The sequence below is a fragment of the Rattus norvegicus genome, chromosome 14, assembly GCF_036323735.1.
Source record: "Rattus norvegicus strain BN/NHsdMcwi chromosome 14, GRCr8, whole genome shotgun sequence".
Lineage (NCBI taxonomy): Eukaryota > Metazoa > Chordata > Mammalia > Rodentia > Muridae > Rattus > Rattus norvegicus.
Genome location: NC_086032.1, coordinates 83,092,367 through 83,110,397, shown reverse-complemented (window position 1 = coordinate 83,110,397; position 18,031 = coordinate 83,092,367). Strand labels below are relative to the sequence as shown.

At 50.1% G+C, this 18,031-nt stretch overlaps 1 protein-coding gene across 4 annotated transcripts; it reads right to left on the bottom strand.

Annotated features, from left to right (window-relative positions):
• Window positions 1-405: 405 nt before the first annotated feature.
• On the bottom strand, window positions 406-16,133 carry Gal3st1 (galactose-3-O-sulfotransferase 1). Of its 4 annotated transcripts, NM_001109447.1 has the most exons (4): window positions 15,917-16,013; window positions 14,527-14,747; window positions 2,669-2,811; window positions 420-1,816 (listed from the first exon to the last, which is right to left on the bottom strand). In NM_001109447.1, exons 2-4 carry the CDS (start codon window positions 14,608-14,610, stop codon window positions 676-678), a joined length of 1,368 nt encoding a protein of 455 aa, NP_001102917.1. In that variant the 5' UTR covers window positions 14,611-14,747; window positions 15,917-16,013; the 3' UTR covers window positions 420-675. The 4 variants fall into 4 exon arrangements, with proteins under 4 accessions (XP_006251444.1, XP_063129696.1, XP_006251445.1 ...); XM_006251382.5 differs by lacking the exon at window positions 14,527-14,747 and having other exon boundaries at window positions 406-1,816; window positions 15,917-16,133; XM_063273626.1 differs by lacking the exon at window positions 15,917-16,013 and having other exon boundaries at window positions 406-1,816; window positions 7,236-15,905.
• Window positions 16,134-18,031: the final 1,898 nt, after the last annotated feature.

The window sequence follows — 18,031 nt, the reverse complement described above, 5'->3', positions numbered from 1 at the left end:
CCGCCTCCCTGTCACGTGCACGTGTGCACACTTCATACACACGTTTGTTTTTAATCTCTGCTCTAATCTGGTCCCCACTGCTGCCAAACAGCTCCGTAAGTACTTTATAACCTGAGCGGTAAAGTTGCCTCCTTCCTGATTTGGTCACATGAGATAATTAAAATCCCCAGGCCACTAAACGTTTATGCTAAAATAATGCCCTCAAAGCACTCATCCACTAGGAGGAGGGACAGAGCCTGTGCTCAGTCACACGCTTGATTCTCCATGTTTTGGCAGCTCTGGAACACGCCTGACTTCAGCAAGTAACAAACGCACTCGGTCCCTGCCCTCCGATGCACTCCAGTCTATAGATACCCTTCTAAAGGTTCCATCCCAGAGCCCCTCCAGTCACCACAGTGAGGCCGATTAACAAAAAAACGCATAAAATTTCTTTACTTCTGAGTCTCCCCTTGTAAGTAGAGGCTGGAGATAAAGGGGATTTAAATTTTTTTAAAATGCCATAATTAGTTAAATACCTCTCAGTTAGGCCCTCTCGTGCAGAGAGACCAGTCTCGGATAGCTATGACCCTAGGGACCCCAGATGGCACTAGGCGTGGCTGGGGAGGGCTAGGTGCCAAAGTTTCCCTGCCCGGCCTTTCTGCAGTAGGAAGCCAAACAGGAGGTGGGCCGAGTACATCACCATCTTAGAAAGTCCCTAAAGAACTTCCAGAGCTTGGTGATCCAGAGATTGGCACCAAGGTCAGACAGGTACTGGATCTCGGGCGTGAGCATGCGCCGGCAGAGCTGCTCGTGTTGTGGCCCGATGCTCTTCTTGAGGTTGTAACCCAGGATGGACTTGATGCCCAGGGGCTGCCAGGGCTGCATGGCGGAGTCCTGGATGGCCTCCGCATCAACCGCTTGGCCGCCATCTATGCAGATGCTGCGCATGTGCTCGTTAGCTCGGCGCAGCTTGGCTACCTCGCTCGCCATGCGCTCGCGCCCGAAGGCCTCCACCTTTCGCCAGAAGCTGGCGTTGAAGTGGCGGTAGAGACGCACATCCAGCAGGTTCCAGGCGGTGGCTCGGCGGTACAGCTCGCCTGAGAGCCGCGGCTCCGGCGAGTCGCGCCTCGCGTTGAGCTTGAAGTACAGCACGTCCTCCAGGTCCCAGCACAGCAGCTCCCGGAGCAGCACCAGGGATTCGTCGAAGTACTCCTGCAGCAGCACCAGGTGGAAGCGGCGCTCCACCTCCAGGATGTGCTCCTGCACGCGCGGGCTGCCCGGATCCAGGCTGCTGTCGTAGCCCAGGTCGAAGAAGAGCAGGTTACGGAGGTAGTGCGCGTTGTAGCTGCTTGGGTCGTAGTAGCGATCGGGATCCTGCAGGAACTCAGCCAGCTTGTCGCGACTCGACAGCTTCCAAGTGAGCGGCACCACGGACCCAAAGTAGTGGAAGGAGGACTCGAAGAGACGAGCGGGGTCGCGGATGACCGTGATGAAGGTAGCACCCGGCCGCACCAGCCCGCGCACCTCCTCGTAGTGGAAGCGCATGTGGTTGCAGATGATATTGAAGCATGCCCCTGGCCGGTAGTCCTGCACCAGGCTTCGTGCGAAGTACGATGGGTAGTGGAAGTCGTTGCGGCCATTGGGGAAGGCGAACTTGAGCTCATGCTTCTGGCCGAAGCGGAAGAGGATGTTGAGCAGCGTGCTGCTGGCGGTCTTGTGCGTCTTCATGAACACAATATCCCGCCGAGGTTGGCACCCTCCGGCAGAGCCGTTGGCGGGAGTGGCTGCCACTGGCTCATTGGGGACAGGGGAGCAGGGCGCTGCAGCCTCTGAGGTCCTGGGGGGGAGACAGGGATGGAGAAGTCAGGAGGTTGCGAGTGACAGTACCATCGGGGAGCTGGGAGGGGCCTGAGCTGGACCAGTAGGCAGCCACAATCCACTCAATGCATCCCTGAAGGTTTAACACCATTGCTTTATGGGTACTAGAAAAGCACTCTACCAACCCAGCCGCAATTTCTCCTGCTCGAGATTGTTGGGGATTTGTTTTTTGTTTTGTCTTTAAATAATTTATTTATTTTTATTTTATAGACATTGGTGCTCTGCCTGCACTTATGTCCGTGTGAGAGTATCAGATCCCCTGGAACCGAAATTCCAGACAATTGTGATCTGCCACGTGGGTGCCAGGAATTGAACCGGGGACCCCTGGAAGAATCTTAACAGCTGAGATCAGTTATTGGTAATAATTTTTCAGATTACCCTAGTACCGCTAACTGAGGAGCAGGCAGTGCCATGGGCAGCCTCATGAGGAGACAGGAGAGCCTGGCTGCTTAGGAAGAGGGACACAGTTCCATAGGCCCAAGTTTGAAAAGTTCGAATCCAGGCCCTTGTGCCAGGTAGTATTCTGGGACAAACCACAGCCCGTCTCTATCCTGGGCCATACTGTGGCCCTATTGGAGCCTCAGATGATAATTCAAGCCCGGGACACACTGTGACTTTCTGCTCTATGGGCTATGCTCTACCCTTCTTGCCGCTTCAGGCACACACTGAGGCCTGGGTTGCACCAAGAGTTCTACCAGAATGTCTGCCCTATACATCATGGTGCAGGTGGTGCTGGGTAGTAGTCCAATGGGAAGCTTCTATTGTAGACCGTACCGAAGCCCCGCCCCACGTCCACCTTGACGTCACTCACGTGAAGGCCAAGTTGGGATACAGTGGAGGTACCACATAGGAGTACAGCAGCAATAGGAAACTGGTTAAGAGAGCCCCCAGCACTAGCCCCTTGGCCTTGGACTTGCAGGGCTTCTTCGGCAGTAGAGTCATCTCAGGAAACCACTGGGGACAGCACAAACAGAACAGAAGGGTCAAGACCTTGGTCCCAGGGAGTCTCCAACTGGGCAGAGAGGGAGTTCTTCAGAGTGTGGTTCTTTTAGCCAACTAGTAAGAACACGGGTGATGACAGTCATCTTTGTAGACCTTTTAGGTGTATAATGAATGCATTTTGAGGGACAAAAGGAAGAGAAAATCTGTCTCAGCTCTAGCCTCAGTTCACAGAAGGCTAGAATCTTTTCTACCTCAGAGCTCAGGGACGGCCTTCCCTGTCTCCTGTATTACCTTCTCTGCTAGAATGAAAAAAAAAGATATTTAATTGTATAGTTATGTTCCAAATACTGCATAAAATGTACACATTAAAAACTGTTGAGTCAGCTGGGCAGTAGTGGCACACGCCTTTAGTCCTAGCCCTTTGGAGGCAGAGGCAGGCAGATCTCTGTGAGTTTGAGGGCCAACCTGGTCTACAGAGCAAGTTCCAGGACAGCCAGAGCTACACAGAGAAACACTGTCTTGAAAACAAGCAAACAAACAAAACTAGTGACTCGCTTTAACAGGGTGTCTGGGTGAACTTTTGTTATTATTTGTTTGGGGTGCCAAACAAATGTGGATACAATGGTCCTACCCACGGGAGACTTGAGCCGTCAACAGTAATGCATGAGGTCCAAGCTGCTGGGGTAAGGGAACTTTCCTACATCCCCATAGGTGTACAGAAAGGCTGAAACTTTCCATTTCTCCCCTAGCTGCTGTTTCCAAGCCCCTGAGGCTTCGGGAGGTCACACACACCTCCCTGTGACCATACTTGTGGTATGTCACCAAGCCCATGTGGAGGGAGCACTGACAGGGAACTTCTCTGGGAAAGTGACCTCATGAGTGCTTGCTGAGAGGCCCACCCCCAGAAAAGTGTCACATAAGAAGTTCCTCCCAAAGCAAAGAACATAGGAAATCGACAGAGGAAGAAGCCATACTGGAGGGGAGGTTTCCTCCCCTGTGACAACGACTTGTTGCTGACTTGTTGCTCTCAGTGTAAGGCTGGGCAAGGGCTGGGGAGAGTGTTCCCAGAGGGCCAGTGACGTTAAATGAGGTTCCTTGACATGCCACTGGTCAGGGGAAACACATGGATACATCAGTGTATAAAGTCATGTGTGTCAAAGGTGCTCATGGCAACTTGATTAGAAAATGGAAGGTGGGAGAAAATTTCAGTAGCAGCAGCAAGGGACAAAAGGGACATCATATACACCAAGCCCATTCCCAGAAGTCATCTATCGATGAAAAAAAGAAAAGGGAAGAAAGAAAGAAAAGTCAGCCAGCCATGAAGACACAATGGAGTTCTGTTCCCAGCACCCATGTGGGGTAGCTCACAACTGCCTGCAACTCTAGCTTCCAGTGGGTATGATGGTCTCTTCTAGACACTGTGGTCTTACACACACACACACACACACACACACACACACACATACACACACACACACACGAACAGAGAGAGAGAAAGAGAGACAGAGGCAGACACACACACACACAGAGAAAGAGAGAGAGACAGAGACAGAGACAGACACATGCATGCACACACAGAGAGAGACAGAGACAGAGACAGACAGAGACAGACACACCACACACACACACACACACACACACATACACACACACACACACACACACGAACAGAGAGAGAGAAAGAGAGACAGAGGCAGACACACACACACACAGAGAAAGAGAGAGAGACAGAGACAGAGACAGACACATGCATGCACACACAGAGAGAGACAGAGACAGAGACAGACAGAGACAGACACACCACACACACACACACACACACAGAGAGAGACAGAGAGACAGAGACAGACACACGCATGCACACACACAGAAAAAGAGAGAGACAGAGAGACAGAGAGACAGAGACAGACACACGCATGCACACACACAGAAAAAGAGAGAGACAGAGAGACAGAGAGACAGAGAGACAGAGACAGACACACGCATGCACACACAGAGAGAGACAGAGACAGACAGACAGACACACCACATACACACACACACACACACACACACACACACACACACACACACTTTAGAATAAATAAATCTTAACCAGGCAAGATGATGCACACCTTTAATCCCAGCACTTGGGAGGCAGAGTCAGGAATATCTCTGAGAGTTTGTCACCAGCGTGGTTTACAGAGCTAGTTCCAGTATAACCAGGAGAGACCCTGTCTCAAAAACAAAAACAAAAACAAAAACAACCCAAACATAACAATTCTAAAAATAACCCAAAAACACCCAGAAAATTCTGGAACGATATGCCCCACTGCCCCAATCCATACATGTGCCTAGGTAAACCTACACGACAGCCTGGGCAGACGCAAGCATCTGCTGAAGGACAGGGAAGTGTGCTTTACCAGAAATACGTAGCACCAGAGACCGTTCTGATTTTGTACTTTCTATTTTGAGTTATGTTCCTACGTGTAAAGAGCTATCTTGGGCTGGAGAGATGGCTCAGCGGTTAAGAGCCCCGACTGCTCTTCCAGAGGTCCCGAGTTCAAATCCCAGCAACCACATGGTGGCTTACAACCATCTGTAATGGGATCTGATGCCCTCTTCTGGTGTGTCTGAAGACAGCTACAGTGTACTTATATATAATAAATGAATAAATCTTTTTTAAAAAAAAAAGAACTATCTTACTGGGTCTGGAGAGATGTACGGCTGGCAAAAATCTTTGCTACTCAAGCATAGAGATGGCTTCAAGTTTCCTAACACCACATTAAAAACAAAAGCTAGCTGCAGGGCACAGTTGTAATTCTAGTTCTGGGTAGGCAGAGGCTACCAGACTAGCCTCTGGAGGAGTTCATTGCCCAGCCGGCTGAGTGAGTCAAGCAAGCTTTGGGTTTAATGCGAGACCCTGCCTCAAAAAGTAAGGTGGGTGAAGCTAGGCATGGTGGCCCACACCTTTGATCCCAGGACTCAGGAGGCAGAGGCAGGTGATCTCTCATTCCTAGGGTAGCCTGGTCTCCAGAGTGAGTTCCAGGACAGCCAGGGCTAGGTAGAGAAACCCTGTCTTAAAAACCAAACTAACAAAGGTAGAAGGCAATCAAAGGGGCTGGAGAGGTGGCACAGAGATTAAGAGCACTGACTGCTCTTCCAGAGGTCCTGAGTTCAAATCCCAGCAACCTCATGGTGGCTCACAACCATCTGTAATAGGATCTGATGCCCTCTTCTGGTGTGTCTGAAGATAGCTACAGTGTACTCATATACATAAAATAAATAAATCTTTAAAAAAAAAGACACTTCATGTTGATCTTGGATTCTACATGCATGTACACACACACATTCATATTCATATGAACATGTGTAAACACATAAAACACATAAAAGCTCTTGATAACAGACAAAATCTAAACATGAAATGCATTTATTACATATCTAAAATGAACAGCCAGAATGAATTTCATGCAATATTTGTGTCATACCAACGTTTTGACTGTGACTTATTGCATGAGGCCAGCTGTGGAATTTTCCACTTGTGGATATTCAAAAAGTCGCATTTCATATATACTATTTAATAGGAAAGGGGACAATAAGTTGCCTCTTGATCAGGTTCTGGGTTTTTGCACCCCCCCCCCTTTTTTTTTCCCTAAGCATTGCCAGGATTCGCCTAGGGCCTCCAACATTCCAGGCAAGAATTCTACCACTGGGCTGTGCCACCTTCACAGTTTAAAGTGACACATGACTGTATACGTGACTGTAATCCTAGGGGACACTTGGGGGTCAAGCGTTCAGGCCAGCCTGGGCTACATCATAAGACAGTGTCACAAAAACCAAACCAAACTAACAACAACAACAACACAACCCATAAAAACCTAGTCAGGACAGGGACCAGGAGGGAAGATATGGACCTCAGTATCTGGTTTATTGCTAGCTTGCTTGCAAGACAGGCCCTCACTATGTACTCCTGGCAGTCCTAGAACTCACTCTGTAGACCAAGCTGCCTCAACTCATTGAGATCCACCTGCTGCCCCTGTTTCCCCAGTACTGGGATTAAAGGCGTGTGCCACCAAGCACAGCTGGATCCCTCAGGGCTGGCCTTTGACATTGACTTCAGACAAGACAGGGATCCCCTAGGACCCTGGGGAGCCTCCTGAGCGGTTAGCGCAGTTATCATTTCGGTGTTGGCTCCAACCCTCCTGAGTTCTGGGCAAGGAGCCGTGATAGGGGACTGGTAGGAGCTGCCCACTAATCTGCCTGGTGAGTTCCAGTCAGCCGCCAACCTTGTGCTGAGGGTAGGGAGTCCGGGCTAGCAGAAAGTCAGCTCATGGAACAGGCCGGGAACAGACCGTAGGCATAAGGTCTTAGTTTGTCTAGGGTTAGAGGGATGAAGATTCTCATAGCTGGCTCTTTGCCAAGCCTGAGGGCCCACCCTGTCGCGCCCCACTCACCAGAGTACTTTCCGGAACTCCGAGTAGCTTCAGTGATGGTGGTCTACGGTGGAGGACTGGCAGTAGGGGGCAGACCAGCATCCTAAACTGCCAATCAGGGGCTTCCTGACCTCACCCAGGACAGCGTGCTCCCCAACCCGCGAAACATCACGGATTCGCTCATTCTACCATTTGGGTTTTTTGAAACCTCACTAGGTCCCTGTGTGTACTGAGACCCCCACGGGGCTACTTGAGTCTCTGTTAGAAGCCAGACCTAGGACAGGAGCTTTTCCCACAGCAACTACGTAATTCCACTCGGAGGATGCAACTGTGTCGAACCATCACCCCGTTTTGTAGATGCAGAGAATGGGGCTCCAATAGGTGACATGGTTTGCTCCGAGTCACTCAGCAAATAAGGGCAGGGCAGGATTTTGAGCCGGTGTTTGTGGATCTCCCATACATAGCTCCTTACTTTGTAGATAGCAGCTCATGTGTAGGGTATCTGAAGCCGGGGAGTGGGGGAAGGGAGGGGCAGGAGTGACAGGTCAAGGCATAGTCTGGGCTCTGTCCTAGGAACATAGAACTGTCTGACCGTAGTGGGCAGAGCTGACAGGTAATATGAAGGGATGAGAAATAGAAGGGACCTTGGTGACTGGTTCGTCTGGGTCAGCTTCTTGAGGTATCCAAGGCTCCTCACCCCCTTGCTGTGTGACCTCTGCGAATTTGGTAACGAAACCCCTCCTCTGTTGCATTTGGGTCTCCTCCAGTAGATGCAGGACACAAAGTAACGAAGTCACTCTGAGCAAACTAAAGCTAGAAACCGGACTGACTAGTACCCAGGAGCCTAGCTTGAGGGAGATCAACCTCAAAGCTCTGTGGTTCCAATGACAGGTGATCAGAGTATCAATTATTAATAGCAGTGACAATTAGCCATTGTCATCATTGTTGACCAGGGGCCCAGTCCTGCCTCACAGGAGAGGTACACCCCACATACACTTTTGACCAGCTGCAGGTGATTCATCCCAGAGATCCTTGAGCCTGGCACTTGGTGAATGTTTGGTAAATGACACCCCATGGCCTGGGCATCTTGGGGAAGAGTGTAGATACGACCTTTAGCCAGACAGCTACCACCTGGGTGACAGTCGTACTGTGAGGGTCGTGTCAAAGGCCCCAAGAAGGTTTAGCATGTAACTGTGGTAAAGTTCGTTTTGTGTGCAGCAACCCCTAGGTTCTGTCCTCAGCACTGAGGATGGTGATGGTGATGATGATGATGATGATGATGATGATGATGATGATGATGATGATGGTGGTGATGGTGATGGTGGTGGTGATGATGGTGATGGTGATGATGGTGGTGGAGGTGATGGTGATGGTGATGATGATGGTGGTGGTGATGATGGTGATGGTGATGATGATGGTGGAGGTGATGGTGATGATGATGGTGGTGGTGATGATGGTGATGATGATGATGGTGATAGTGATGATGATGGTGGTGGTGATGATTGTGATGATGGTGGTGGTGATGGTGATAGAGATGACGAGGACTATCATGTATTCGCTATCCCTCACTGGGTGTGAGGGTGCATGCCTATGACCCAAGCACTCAGGAAGCTGAGGTCTTAGAGGTCAGAGAGAGTGGGCCGCAGATCAAGATCTTGTCTTAAGGAGACAAACAAATAAACTTCCCGAGCCCTACCGTGCGTGAGCCAAACATAGGATAATCACTCATACGCAAGAATATGCATGTGGTGGTGAGAATAATTCATGTACAAAGACATGCATGTGAGAGAACACACAAGAGACCTAGAAAGAGTCGGCTCCCAGCCTGGGTTCTGGTCTTAAAAGCCCAGCTCTGAAGCCAGGTATGGTGGTGCACACCTGTAATCCCAATGCAGAGGTAAGAGGAGGGTGAGTTTGAGGACAGATTAGGCGAGAGAGAGAGAGAGAGAGAGAGAGAGAGAGAGAGAGAGAGAGAGAGAGAGAGAGAGAGAGAGACCCTGTTTGGGGAAACTAAATATGAAGGTGAGACAGCTCAGCTGGTAAATGAAAGGTACTGGCTACCAAAACATAACCTAATTTTGAACCCCAGGTCCCAGAATTTGTCCTCTGACTTCCACTCTCTCACCTCTTTCCCACAATAACTAATTAAATATAATTTAAGTGCCAACACACACATACACACGCAAACACTCCAGCTTGCTCTATGTCCTAAGCAAGGCTGTTTCCTTCCGTGGGTTGTAATTTCGCCTCTAAAATAATGCCAATGTTCTGTCATCATAGGATTCTCGATGTGTAGACGGAACACACAGGCACAGGGCTTGCACAGGGCAGACATTTGCTGGATTGATCATTACTATGCCCCTGCCAGGGTCCCAGACTGTCCCCATCCCATTGTGCACACACTAGCCTAAAACGGTCTGATAGAAAATGAATGGCATTGAGAAGTAGGTTTCCAGAGAAGCAGGGAGGCCAAACCTCAGAGAAGGCAACAATGTCCTCAAGGTCACACAGCACAGGGGAAGTAAAAGACATGACTAGAAAAATAGGTTCTGTGCCTCCTCCTGCTCGTGATGGTGACCAAGGCGGGCACTAGGATAGATGGCTCCCTTGTCATTTCCCTCATTAATCCCCAGTTTCGTGGGTTAGCCAGCCACATCATCCTGGTAACTGGTAGCAAGCCAAACCCAACATCCTCCAGGTCAGCTAGGACCCTGCAGGACCAAAGGAGAAACAGGACTCATCCATTACAACCTACATGCTGTGAAACTTGCCCAGGTTGGAAAAGCTGACTGAGAGTGTTAGCACTGCATAGATCCTCTGCTCTCCCTGCAGGAGACAGGGGACACACTCACCTTGGGCTGTGACTGGCTGCCCCTTTCCTCTCCCAACAACCGGGCTGCCTCTGCAGTCAGTGACAAGAATGCTCCAATGATACCCAGCAGGCAGCTAGCTGGCTCCTTCCGCACCCCCACACCCCGTGCATATGAATATTTATGAGCACCCTCCCTGGGGATAATGAATGGAATGCCCAGGTGCCATGGTCTTCTTGCTGTCCTCTGGCTGGACAGCCCTGGGCGATCCCCACCCTTCTTTAGACCCTAACAGCTGGGTCGTTCATTTACCCAAGGGCTCAGCAAAGTTCTAGGTGTCCTTGGGCCAAGGGCACAGGCACTGCAAGCTTGAAGGCAAAGAGGGAAACTGGAAAGAGGTGAACTGATACTCCTGTGTGGGCAGCCTATTCAAACTTTCTGGCTGCTCTGTGGGTCAACTACCCCTCTCAGGCCCATCATAAAAAAGAAACTAAGGTCCACAGAGGCAGAGTGTGGAGCAACAAAGTTCCAGGTCAAACACACACCTGCCTGTAGCTCAGACCTAAAGATACTAAGACCTGCCAGACAGAGATGTTAATTGGCCAATATAGGACCTCCAGGGTAACAGCTATCAGACCCAGGCGTGCAGAGGAAGCATGGCGTCTCTGAATATGAAGTCTTTCATCAAAGAGTTCATGCCATGCTGGGCAGCCTGCCTGAGCAAATAACAGGGTCACATGCACAGCGTGGACCCATTTTTCAGGTTTCCGGCTGGCTAGAGATGCTGTCCTGGGGCCTTGGAGGGAGAAAGTACCTAGTCTCCTGAAGCTCAAGCTTAGCCAGCACAGCAATCTTAGGTTTAGCGCAGTTTCCTGTTAACTTTGTCCCTTATCAGAGAGACTTTGAGTCCATTCTTCCTTAGATGCCCACACTCTCATAATGGCTCAAGCAGAAGGCTCTAAAGACACAGGAAATTACATTTAATAATAGTGTAAAATCCCGGACGGTCAAGCTCACCCACCACCACCGGTCTGCCTACAGAGGCTGTCCCTCTCAGTCCTACCCTTACTAAGCTGTGCATCGTAATAAAGTTCCTCCCCACGTCCTCTTTCCCTTTAAGGGTCTGTTTGCTGTTGGTGGTATGTTATTCTGTTCCTCCAATGCTCTCCCACTCGAAGGCCCAGTTTTGAAGCTCTTTCTCCCAATAAGCAATCCCTAAAGAGTACATACAGGTATGTCGGCTCTTTTTGAGGACCACCCTGACTGGGAGGCCATTTTACTTTTTTCTAATGTGTATGGCGGCTTTTCTGCCTTCTGGGCTGGCCTAGTTTGAAGGCAGCTTTAAGGTGTGAATCAGACAGCAAGAATGTGACCTATGCCTCCACCTGATTGATCTATGGCCATGTCTAGGAGGGCATTTTCTTGATTGCCAATTGATGTAGGAGTGTCTGGGTGGCAAGGGGAACACCATCTCCGGGTGAGCAGGCCTGGAAAGGTCGCTTAGCACGGATCCAGGGAGTAAGTCACTAAACAGTATTTTCTGCTTTAAACCCCTGCCTTGAGCATTCCCTGTCCTGGCATTCCCAATGAGGAACTGTAACCTTGTAAGCTAAAATAAGTTCTCTTTCTCACATGATGCTTTTTTTGGCCATGGTGTTTATCACAAGCAACAGAGACCTAACTAGAACAGAAATGGGTACCAGAAAGCAGGGGTATGGGCATGACAGACCTGACTGCAGGCCTTGTTGGTTTCTTTGATGTTTTGTTTTTGTGTTTGTGTTTTGTTTTTGAGAAGTGTGTATTTGGAACTTTGAATGCTCAGAGTTGATGGTCCAGCTGACCTGTGGGAAGTTAGAACATAAGATAATGCTGAGAGAAGTACAGACAGTGGAGATCTGGTCAAGGAGGTTCCCTCAGGGCTGTCTGTGTGATATTTTAGATTAAGAATCCTTGGAAAGGGGCTGGAGAGATGTCTCAGTGGTTAAAAGCACTGACTGCTCTTCCAGAGGTCCTGAGTTCAATTCCCAGCAACCACATGTAATGGGCTCACAACCATCTGTAATGGGATCTGGCACCCTCTTCTGGTGTGTCTGAAGACAGCTACAGTGGACTCACATACATAAAATAAATAAATCTTTTTTTTAAAGGTTAAAAAAAAAAAAGAATCTGTGAAAGCTTTGCATTACTGAGACAATTGATGCTTGTTAACCAGGGCTGAGGAATCTGGTGTGATTAAGAAGAGACCAGTATCTTTGAGGCAAATTCCTCAGGGTCAACACACAGAGGCTATAGTGCAGGGAAGCCAATGCTGCATCTCGAACTGATAACCAAATATCTGTGAGGGTTTTTACCATGGAAGAGGGCTCAGTCCACTGCAGGCAGCACCATCCCTAGGCAGAAAGCGAACTAGAATAGACCTTTTATGTTCATTTCACAGACAAGGAAACTGAGGACCAGATGTTAAAAGAGCTGCCTTGTTACACACTGTAAAGAATGAATGTATTCATAAGAGCAAAACTGTACCTCTGTACTTAGATTAAAGGGCCTGAGATGGCACCAAATGGAAAGTGTACCCCAGAGAATGGGGTCACTTACCATCAATGACACAATTTGATTCCTTACATACAATGTGAATATATACATATATATATATATATATATATATATATATATATTCTGTATTACTTTGGGAAATAGTAAAACTTTATAAATAATGGGCCAGCAAGACATCTCAGCAGGTAAAGGTGTTTGCACCAAACTTGATAACTCAAGTTTGATTTTCAGAACCCACATGGTGGAAAGAAAGCCAATCGTGGAAGCTGCCTTCTGACCAGCAGGCGCGCATGCGCAAACACACTCGGGGCACACCTCATGTTTCTGAGTCCGGCACACTGCTCTTTCCAAACCTTAGTGTCTGAAATGGAAAGGTATAGCCAATGGCAGAACAGAGCTGGGAAGTGAGGGGCACACCATGGACCTCCCTCTGGGAGTGACTCACAAGGGTCCAGACACTTTTTCACTTTGAGGCTCTCTGGAGTAGGGTCCTAGAGCAGAGATGGGGAGTGTCGTCTAGCAGGGCATTTTATCTGGACCCTAACTAGTTGGCTCACAGGACATCTCCAAGCTCACAGTCCTGACATCTTGTCACCCTTCCACTCCTATGACTGGAGCTGTGATGCCAATGGTTCTAGGCTTGGCTCTCATGACTTAGAAGGCAGTTCTTTTTTTTTTTTTTTTTTTTTCTTTTTTTTTCGGAGCTGGGGACCAAACCCAGGGCCTTGCACTTGCTAGGCAAGCGCTCTACCACTGAGCTAAATCCCCAACCCCATTAGAAGGCAGTTTTTAATGTTACAATGTCTCCTCTCTTCTATTCTCTCAGGTGTCCTTCCTCCTTCTTTTCCGTTCTTCGTGTGTGTGTGTGCGTGCGTGCGCGCGCGCCCATGCTCCTTGTGTAAACCAGTTAGTTCACTGTGCTCCTGACTGACTTCAAACTGGTGATCTTCCTGCTCAGTTTCCCAAATGCTAGAAATATGAGCATGTGCCACAGTGCCTAGCAATCTAATATTTCAAAGGGCAATCACACAATTGCAGCACACACACACCCACACCCACACCCACACACCCACACACCCACACCCACACACCCACACACACACACACACACACACACACCCACACACACGCACACAGGAGCACTCGGCACCCAACAGAATCTCTCAGTATTGCATGGTAGCTCTAAGTAACAGGTGGAGAAATGGGCCCAGCCACTGTGGCAAAGCTAGACCTTGAAGCACATTCACAGCTCTCTCTGAGACACTACCCTGCTCATGCAAAACTCCTAGCCTTCCTGGTAGCAGATCCGAGTACCCAAAGCAGCTCTAGTGGGAAGTGGCACATCACAGATGTCAACAAGAAACCAAACCACTCCATTACACACACACACACACACACACACACACACACACACACACACACACATCTCCAGGACTTAACGTGGAGGGTAAATATCAATACTTTATACCAGTCACAGTCTAAAGATGTACTTGATTGTGTGAACACATAGCATGGTAGAAAAGTTTATGGAGGTATTGAAGACACCACACACCCACTGTCCATTTCCAGACTCAGGATGCCCTTAATACAATCCTGCTTCTGAGTTCTGAAACTGTGTGATCTCTGGCAAGAAACTGTTTCTGTCCTAACACGTAAAGGTGAGGCTATCTCTCTCTGTCTCTCTGGGACGACAAAAGTGAGAGTCGTGCAGAGTCCTTAGCTCAGTGCCTAACTCTTGGCAGTGATCTGGTTATGCTAATGGACAACTTGGGTCCCTTTAGATCAATATATATGCCACCTCGCCCTTTCAGTGATCAATGTTTCCCATGTTTTATACCCAGTTTGCCTTGACACTCATATTCCACACCCAGTAAAACTGAGGCAGACAGGGAGTATCACAGAAAGGCTCTAACTGTGGGCCTAACCTCTGCCCTGGAGAGAGCTCTCACCTGATGATTCCAGAGGTCTCCAATCTGGTAACCTTTGGGGGAGCTTCTGCTCCATTCTGCCATGCCCTCTCTATCATCTCTCATGGAGTAGAACCAAAGCAAGAAGCTTGTCACAAGCCACAGATAGGGCCTAGAGTCCCACTATTTGTGGGCCATTCTGAGTGAATCACTGCTCTCCCACACAGGTTTGTTTACTCTTCCTTAGAGCTCAGAGAGAGGTACTGTGAGTGACAGATTTATCTCGAATGAGAATTCGGCACAGAACCCAGGAAACAAAAGAGATATCAAGGAAGCCATTTCTTCTCCAGTTTGGGCAGGAGGAGTTCCGGAAGGGGGGGTTGGGGGGGGCGCTGGGGTCCCGAGATGGGGACCAAAAAACAAGACAAAACAAAAAACAAAAACAAAAACCCAAACTCTGATTTGCAGCGAACACAGCCGCTTCTGAATGGTATGACCTTTCAGCAAGGCACTGACTGACTCCTTGAGCCTCAGTATCCTCCCTCTGGATCAATAGCACCGACGCCTATAGCCCAGTGCAGATCAGCTTAGGAGTGCCTATGCACCCCTCTGGACCTCAGGTCACCCCCTCCAAAGAGGAAGAGACTGAGCTCTTCTGATTGGCTCTCCCTCCACACCTCTTTCCTCCTGAAGATTTCCATGGCATCCTCACTATTACCCCGGTAACCTTGGGTGTCAGGTGTCGGTTCCTGCAGCCAGATGTGTGCCTGTCAGCACAGACAGCTCAGGAAGGAGGGTGGCTCCACAGAGAAAAGAAGGCTTTCGCTCTGTGCTGGCCTCTCACCAAGGGAGTAGACCAACCTGAGATCCCTTTATGGAACACTGGCCCACAGCTCCGGAAATGTGCAGTTGCATATAGGATCTTTCCTGTCCTAACTAGAGAAGTCTCTCCTTCGTGGCCTCATCTCCTCAGGGGCTCACATCCTAGAGCACACCCCCAAACACAAGTCTGTCATTGCCCAAGACCCCCAGTTTCTGCTGTGACAGCCCCTTCTGGGAAAGCAGGTAAGGAGCGGGGAGATTCCTGCCTCCTTCTCCACTAGGGCTGAGGCCACAGTGTCCAAGAGGATTAATTATTAACAAACTCACAGTTTCAGCAGAGTGCAACAGCCAGCCTTCTCAAGCCCCACCCACCCCATTTTCAGGGACTCCAGGGTCCGGGGAGGAGGGGCACCCAGAGCAGAGCAAGCAACTAGCCAGAGGCTGCAGGACACAGTGTCGGTGAAGCAGCTCTGCAGCATTTCTGTATCCCTCGCTGGGCAAGCACGATCATCGATCCCAGTTTGGCTACAGGGGTAGTGTAGGCAGGATGTTCAGGAAGTAGGCTGAGGCAGGGCATAGCCAGGGTGAGTGCAAAACCTCCCCGACATACCTTGGCCCTGTTCTCCTTGGGCTCCGGGTGGCAGGGGTCGGTCCCGGCCCCCGCCGCCGTGGCGCTCACTGGGCGGCGGGGCGCACTCGCCGGGACCCGGCGCGCTGGCAGGCCTGGTCCATGCCCCCGCCCCGCCGCCGCAGCGGCTGCCGCACCCGTTCTCAATACTCTCGGCCAGGTGAGGCCAGCAGCCTGGCCCGGCCCCTGACGCCAGGGCCAATGGGCGCCACGGCCCCCTCCCCCGTCCTGTCCACTGCGCGCCTGCCCAAGAGGCACAGAAGCTGTATTCAGCTCCCTGGGGCGCAATATCGCGCCCCCGCCTCCGGCCCAACAAGGCCTGTTTGTCTCCGATGGGCCAAGGGGTCCATTGTCCTGCTGCCAGCCCAGAAGGGAATAGAGGGTGCCTGGGGCTTGGTGGTAGTGTTGGGGAGGGGAGCCTGGGCTCCGGAGAAAGGGGGCGGCCTTTTATGGACAGCACTGGAGCTCCTCAGGATCCAGTGGAACATAGGTCTTCTTCCTAGCTCCCTCTGATGAGTCAGGAACACATTTGTATAATCCAATGGAAACAGGTGAAGAAGAGCTCGTATCCCTGGGCCGACTCAGGGACACTTACACAGTTCAGCTACCTTTCCTCTTGAGGATACCTCAAGAAGTCTGGGTGGGTAGGAAGCAGGTGCCTGCCTGGGTTCAGGCTGGCCTTCATCCTAAAGGAAAACCAAGGATGGGAACTCGTCTGGAATTAGCCCCAGCTGTGGGCAGTGCAGAACCAGCTGGCCATCCGGTGGAGCACAGGCCACGTCAGAGTCCCACTGCCCCCGACATTTCTAGGCAACTCTGGAATGGGGAAAATTCCACATGAGCCTGGCTGCCAGGCATTCGTCCCTATCTGATGGGCTTGCCTTTCTTTGTCCATGTGGGCCCTAGAGTCACATAAACCCATGCAGGCCTGAGTCACCTCCTAGGCTATAGGCTATGACTCTGAAAGTCCTTACCCTTTGTTCCTGCCTCTTCCAACCTCCCAACCGCCATGCCAGAACATGGCATTAGAGTACTCTCACTCCAGTAAAACCACCAAATTGGTGGACCTTGGGGTCTACAAGCCAAAGCCTGTCAAAACTCTTGCCTTCCTCTTCAGGTGAGGTGCAGCCACTGCAGCACATCTCCACATACAGGGCCAATATAAAGCAGGCCTGTCAGGTCATCAGGCCCTTAGGTCAGGGAGGGCAAAGCCCAGCCTACCCTACTTAGGGCATCACAGCCTCTGGGGAGTGGCTTTATACTTGCTCTTAGGCCTCACCCCTCATCTTTCACCTGTACTGGCTGGTTTTCCCTCGATGTGAGCTAGTCATCAGCTGAGGAAATGCCTCTATGAGATCCAGCTTTAAGGCATTTTCCCAATTAGTGATCAATGGGGAGGACCCAGCCCACAGTGGGTGGTATCCTCTCTAGGCTGGTGGTCCTGGGCTAAGAAAGGAGGCTGAGTAAGGCAAGCTACTAAGCAGAAACCCAAGTGGCCTTTACGTCAGCTCTGCCCTGAGGATCCAGCCCTGTTCCTTCCCTGGCTTCCTTCAACAATGGACAGCGACAGGAAGTGTAAGACAAGGAAACGCTTTCCTAAGTCAAGCTGGTACTAGGAATGGGGTACTGCTGTGTTTGTGGGAGGATTGTGGAAGGACTTTGCAACTTTGGGCTAGAAAAGCCATTTCATGTTGAGAGCTCAGTGGGAAATTCCTGGGGAACTTAAAAGATTATTATTAATTAAGATTATATTAAGAGCAGTACAGACAATAGAGGCCTGGCTTGTGACGTTTTAGAGGGAAATTTAGATTAGAGGGAAATTTAGATTCTATCAGGGTCATCTGCTATTTTGAGTTGAAATTCTGTTGTGCTCATCAGCTGAAGCTGATGTCAGCCACAATTAACAAGAGACCAGCACCACTTTAGAGAAACCTGTGAATACTGTGACAGTTGATGCGGGTAAACGGGAGCTAAGAAATTAGTGATGATTTAAATCAGAGCCTGGTGGTGGTGGCACTCACCTTTAATCCCAGCACTTGGAGGCAGAGGTCAGCCTGGTCTACAGAGTTCTAGGACAGTCAGGGCTACACAGCGAAA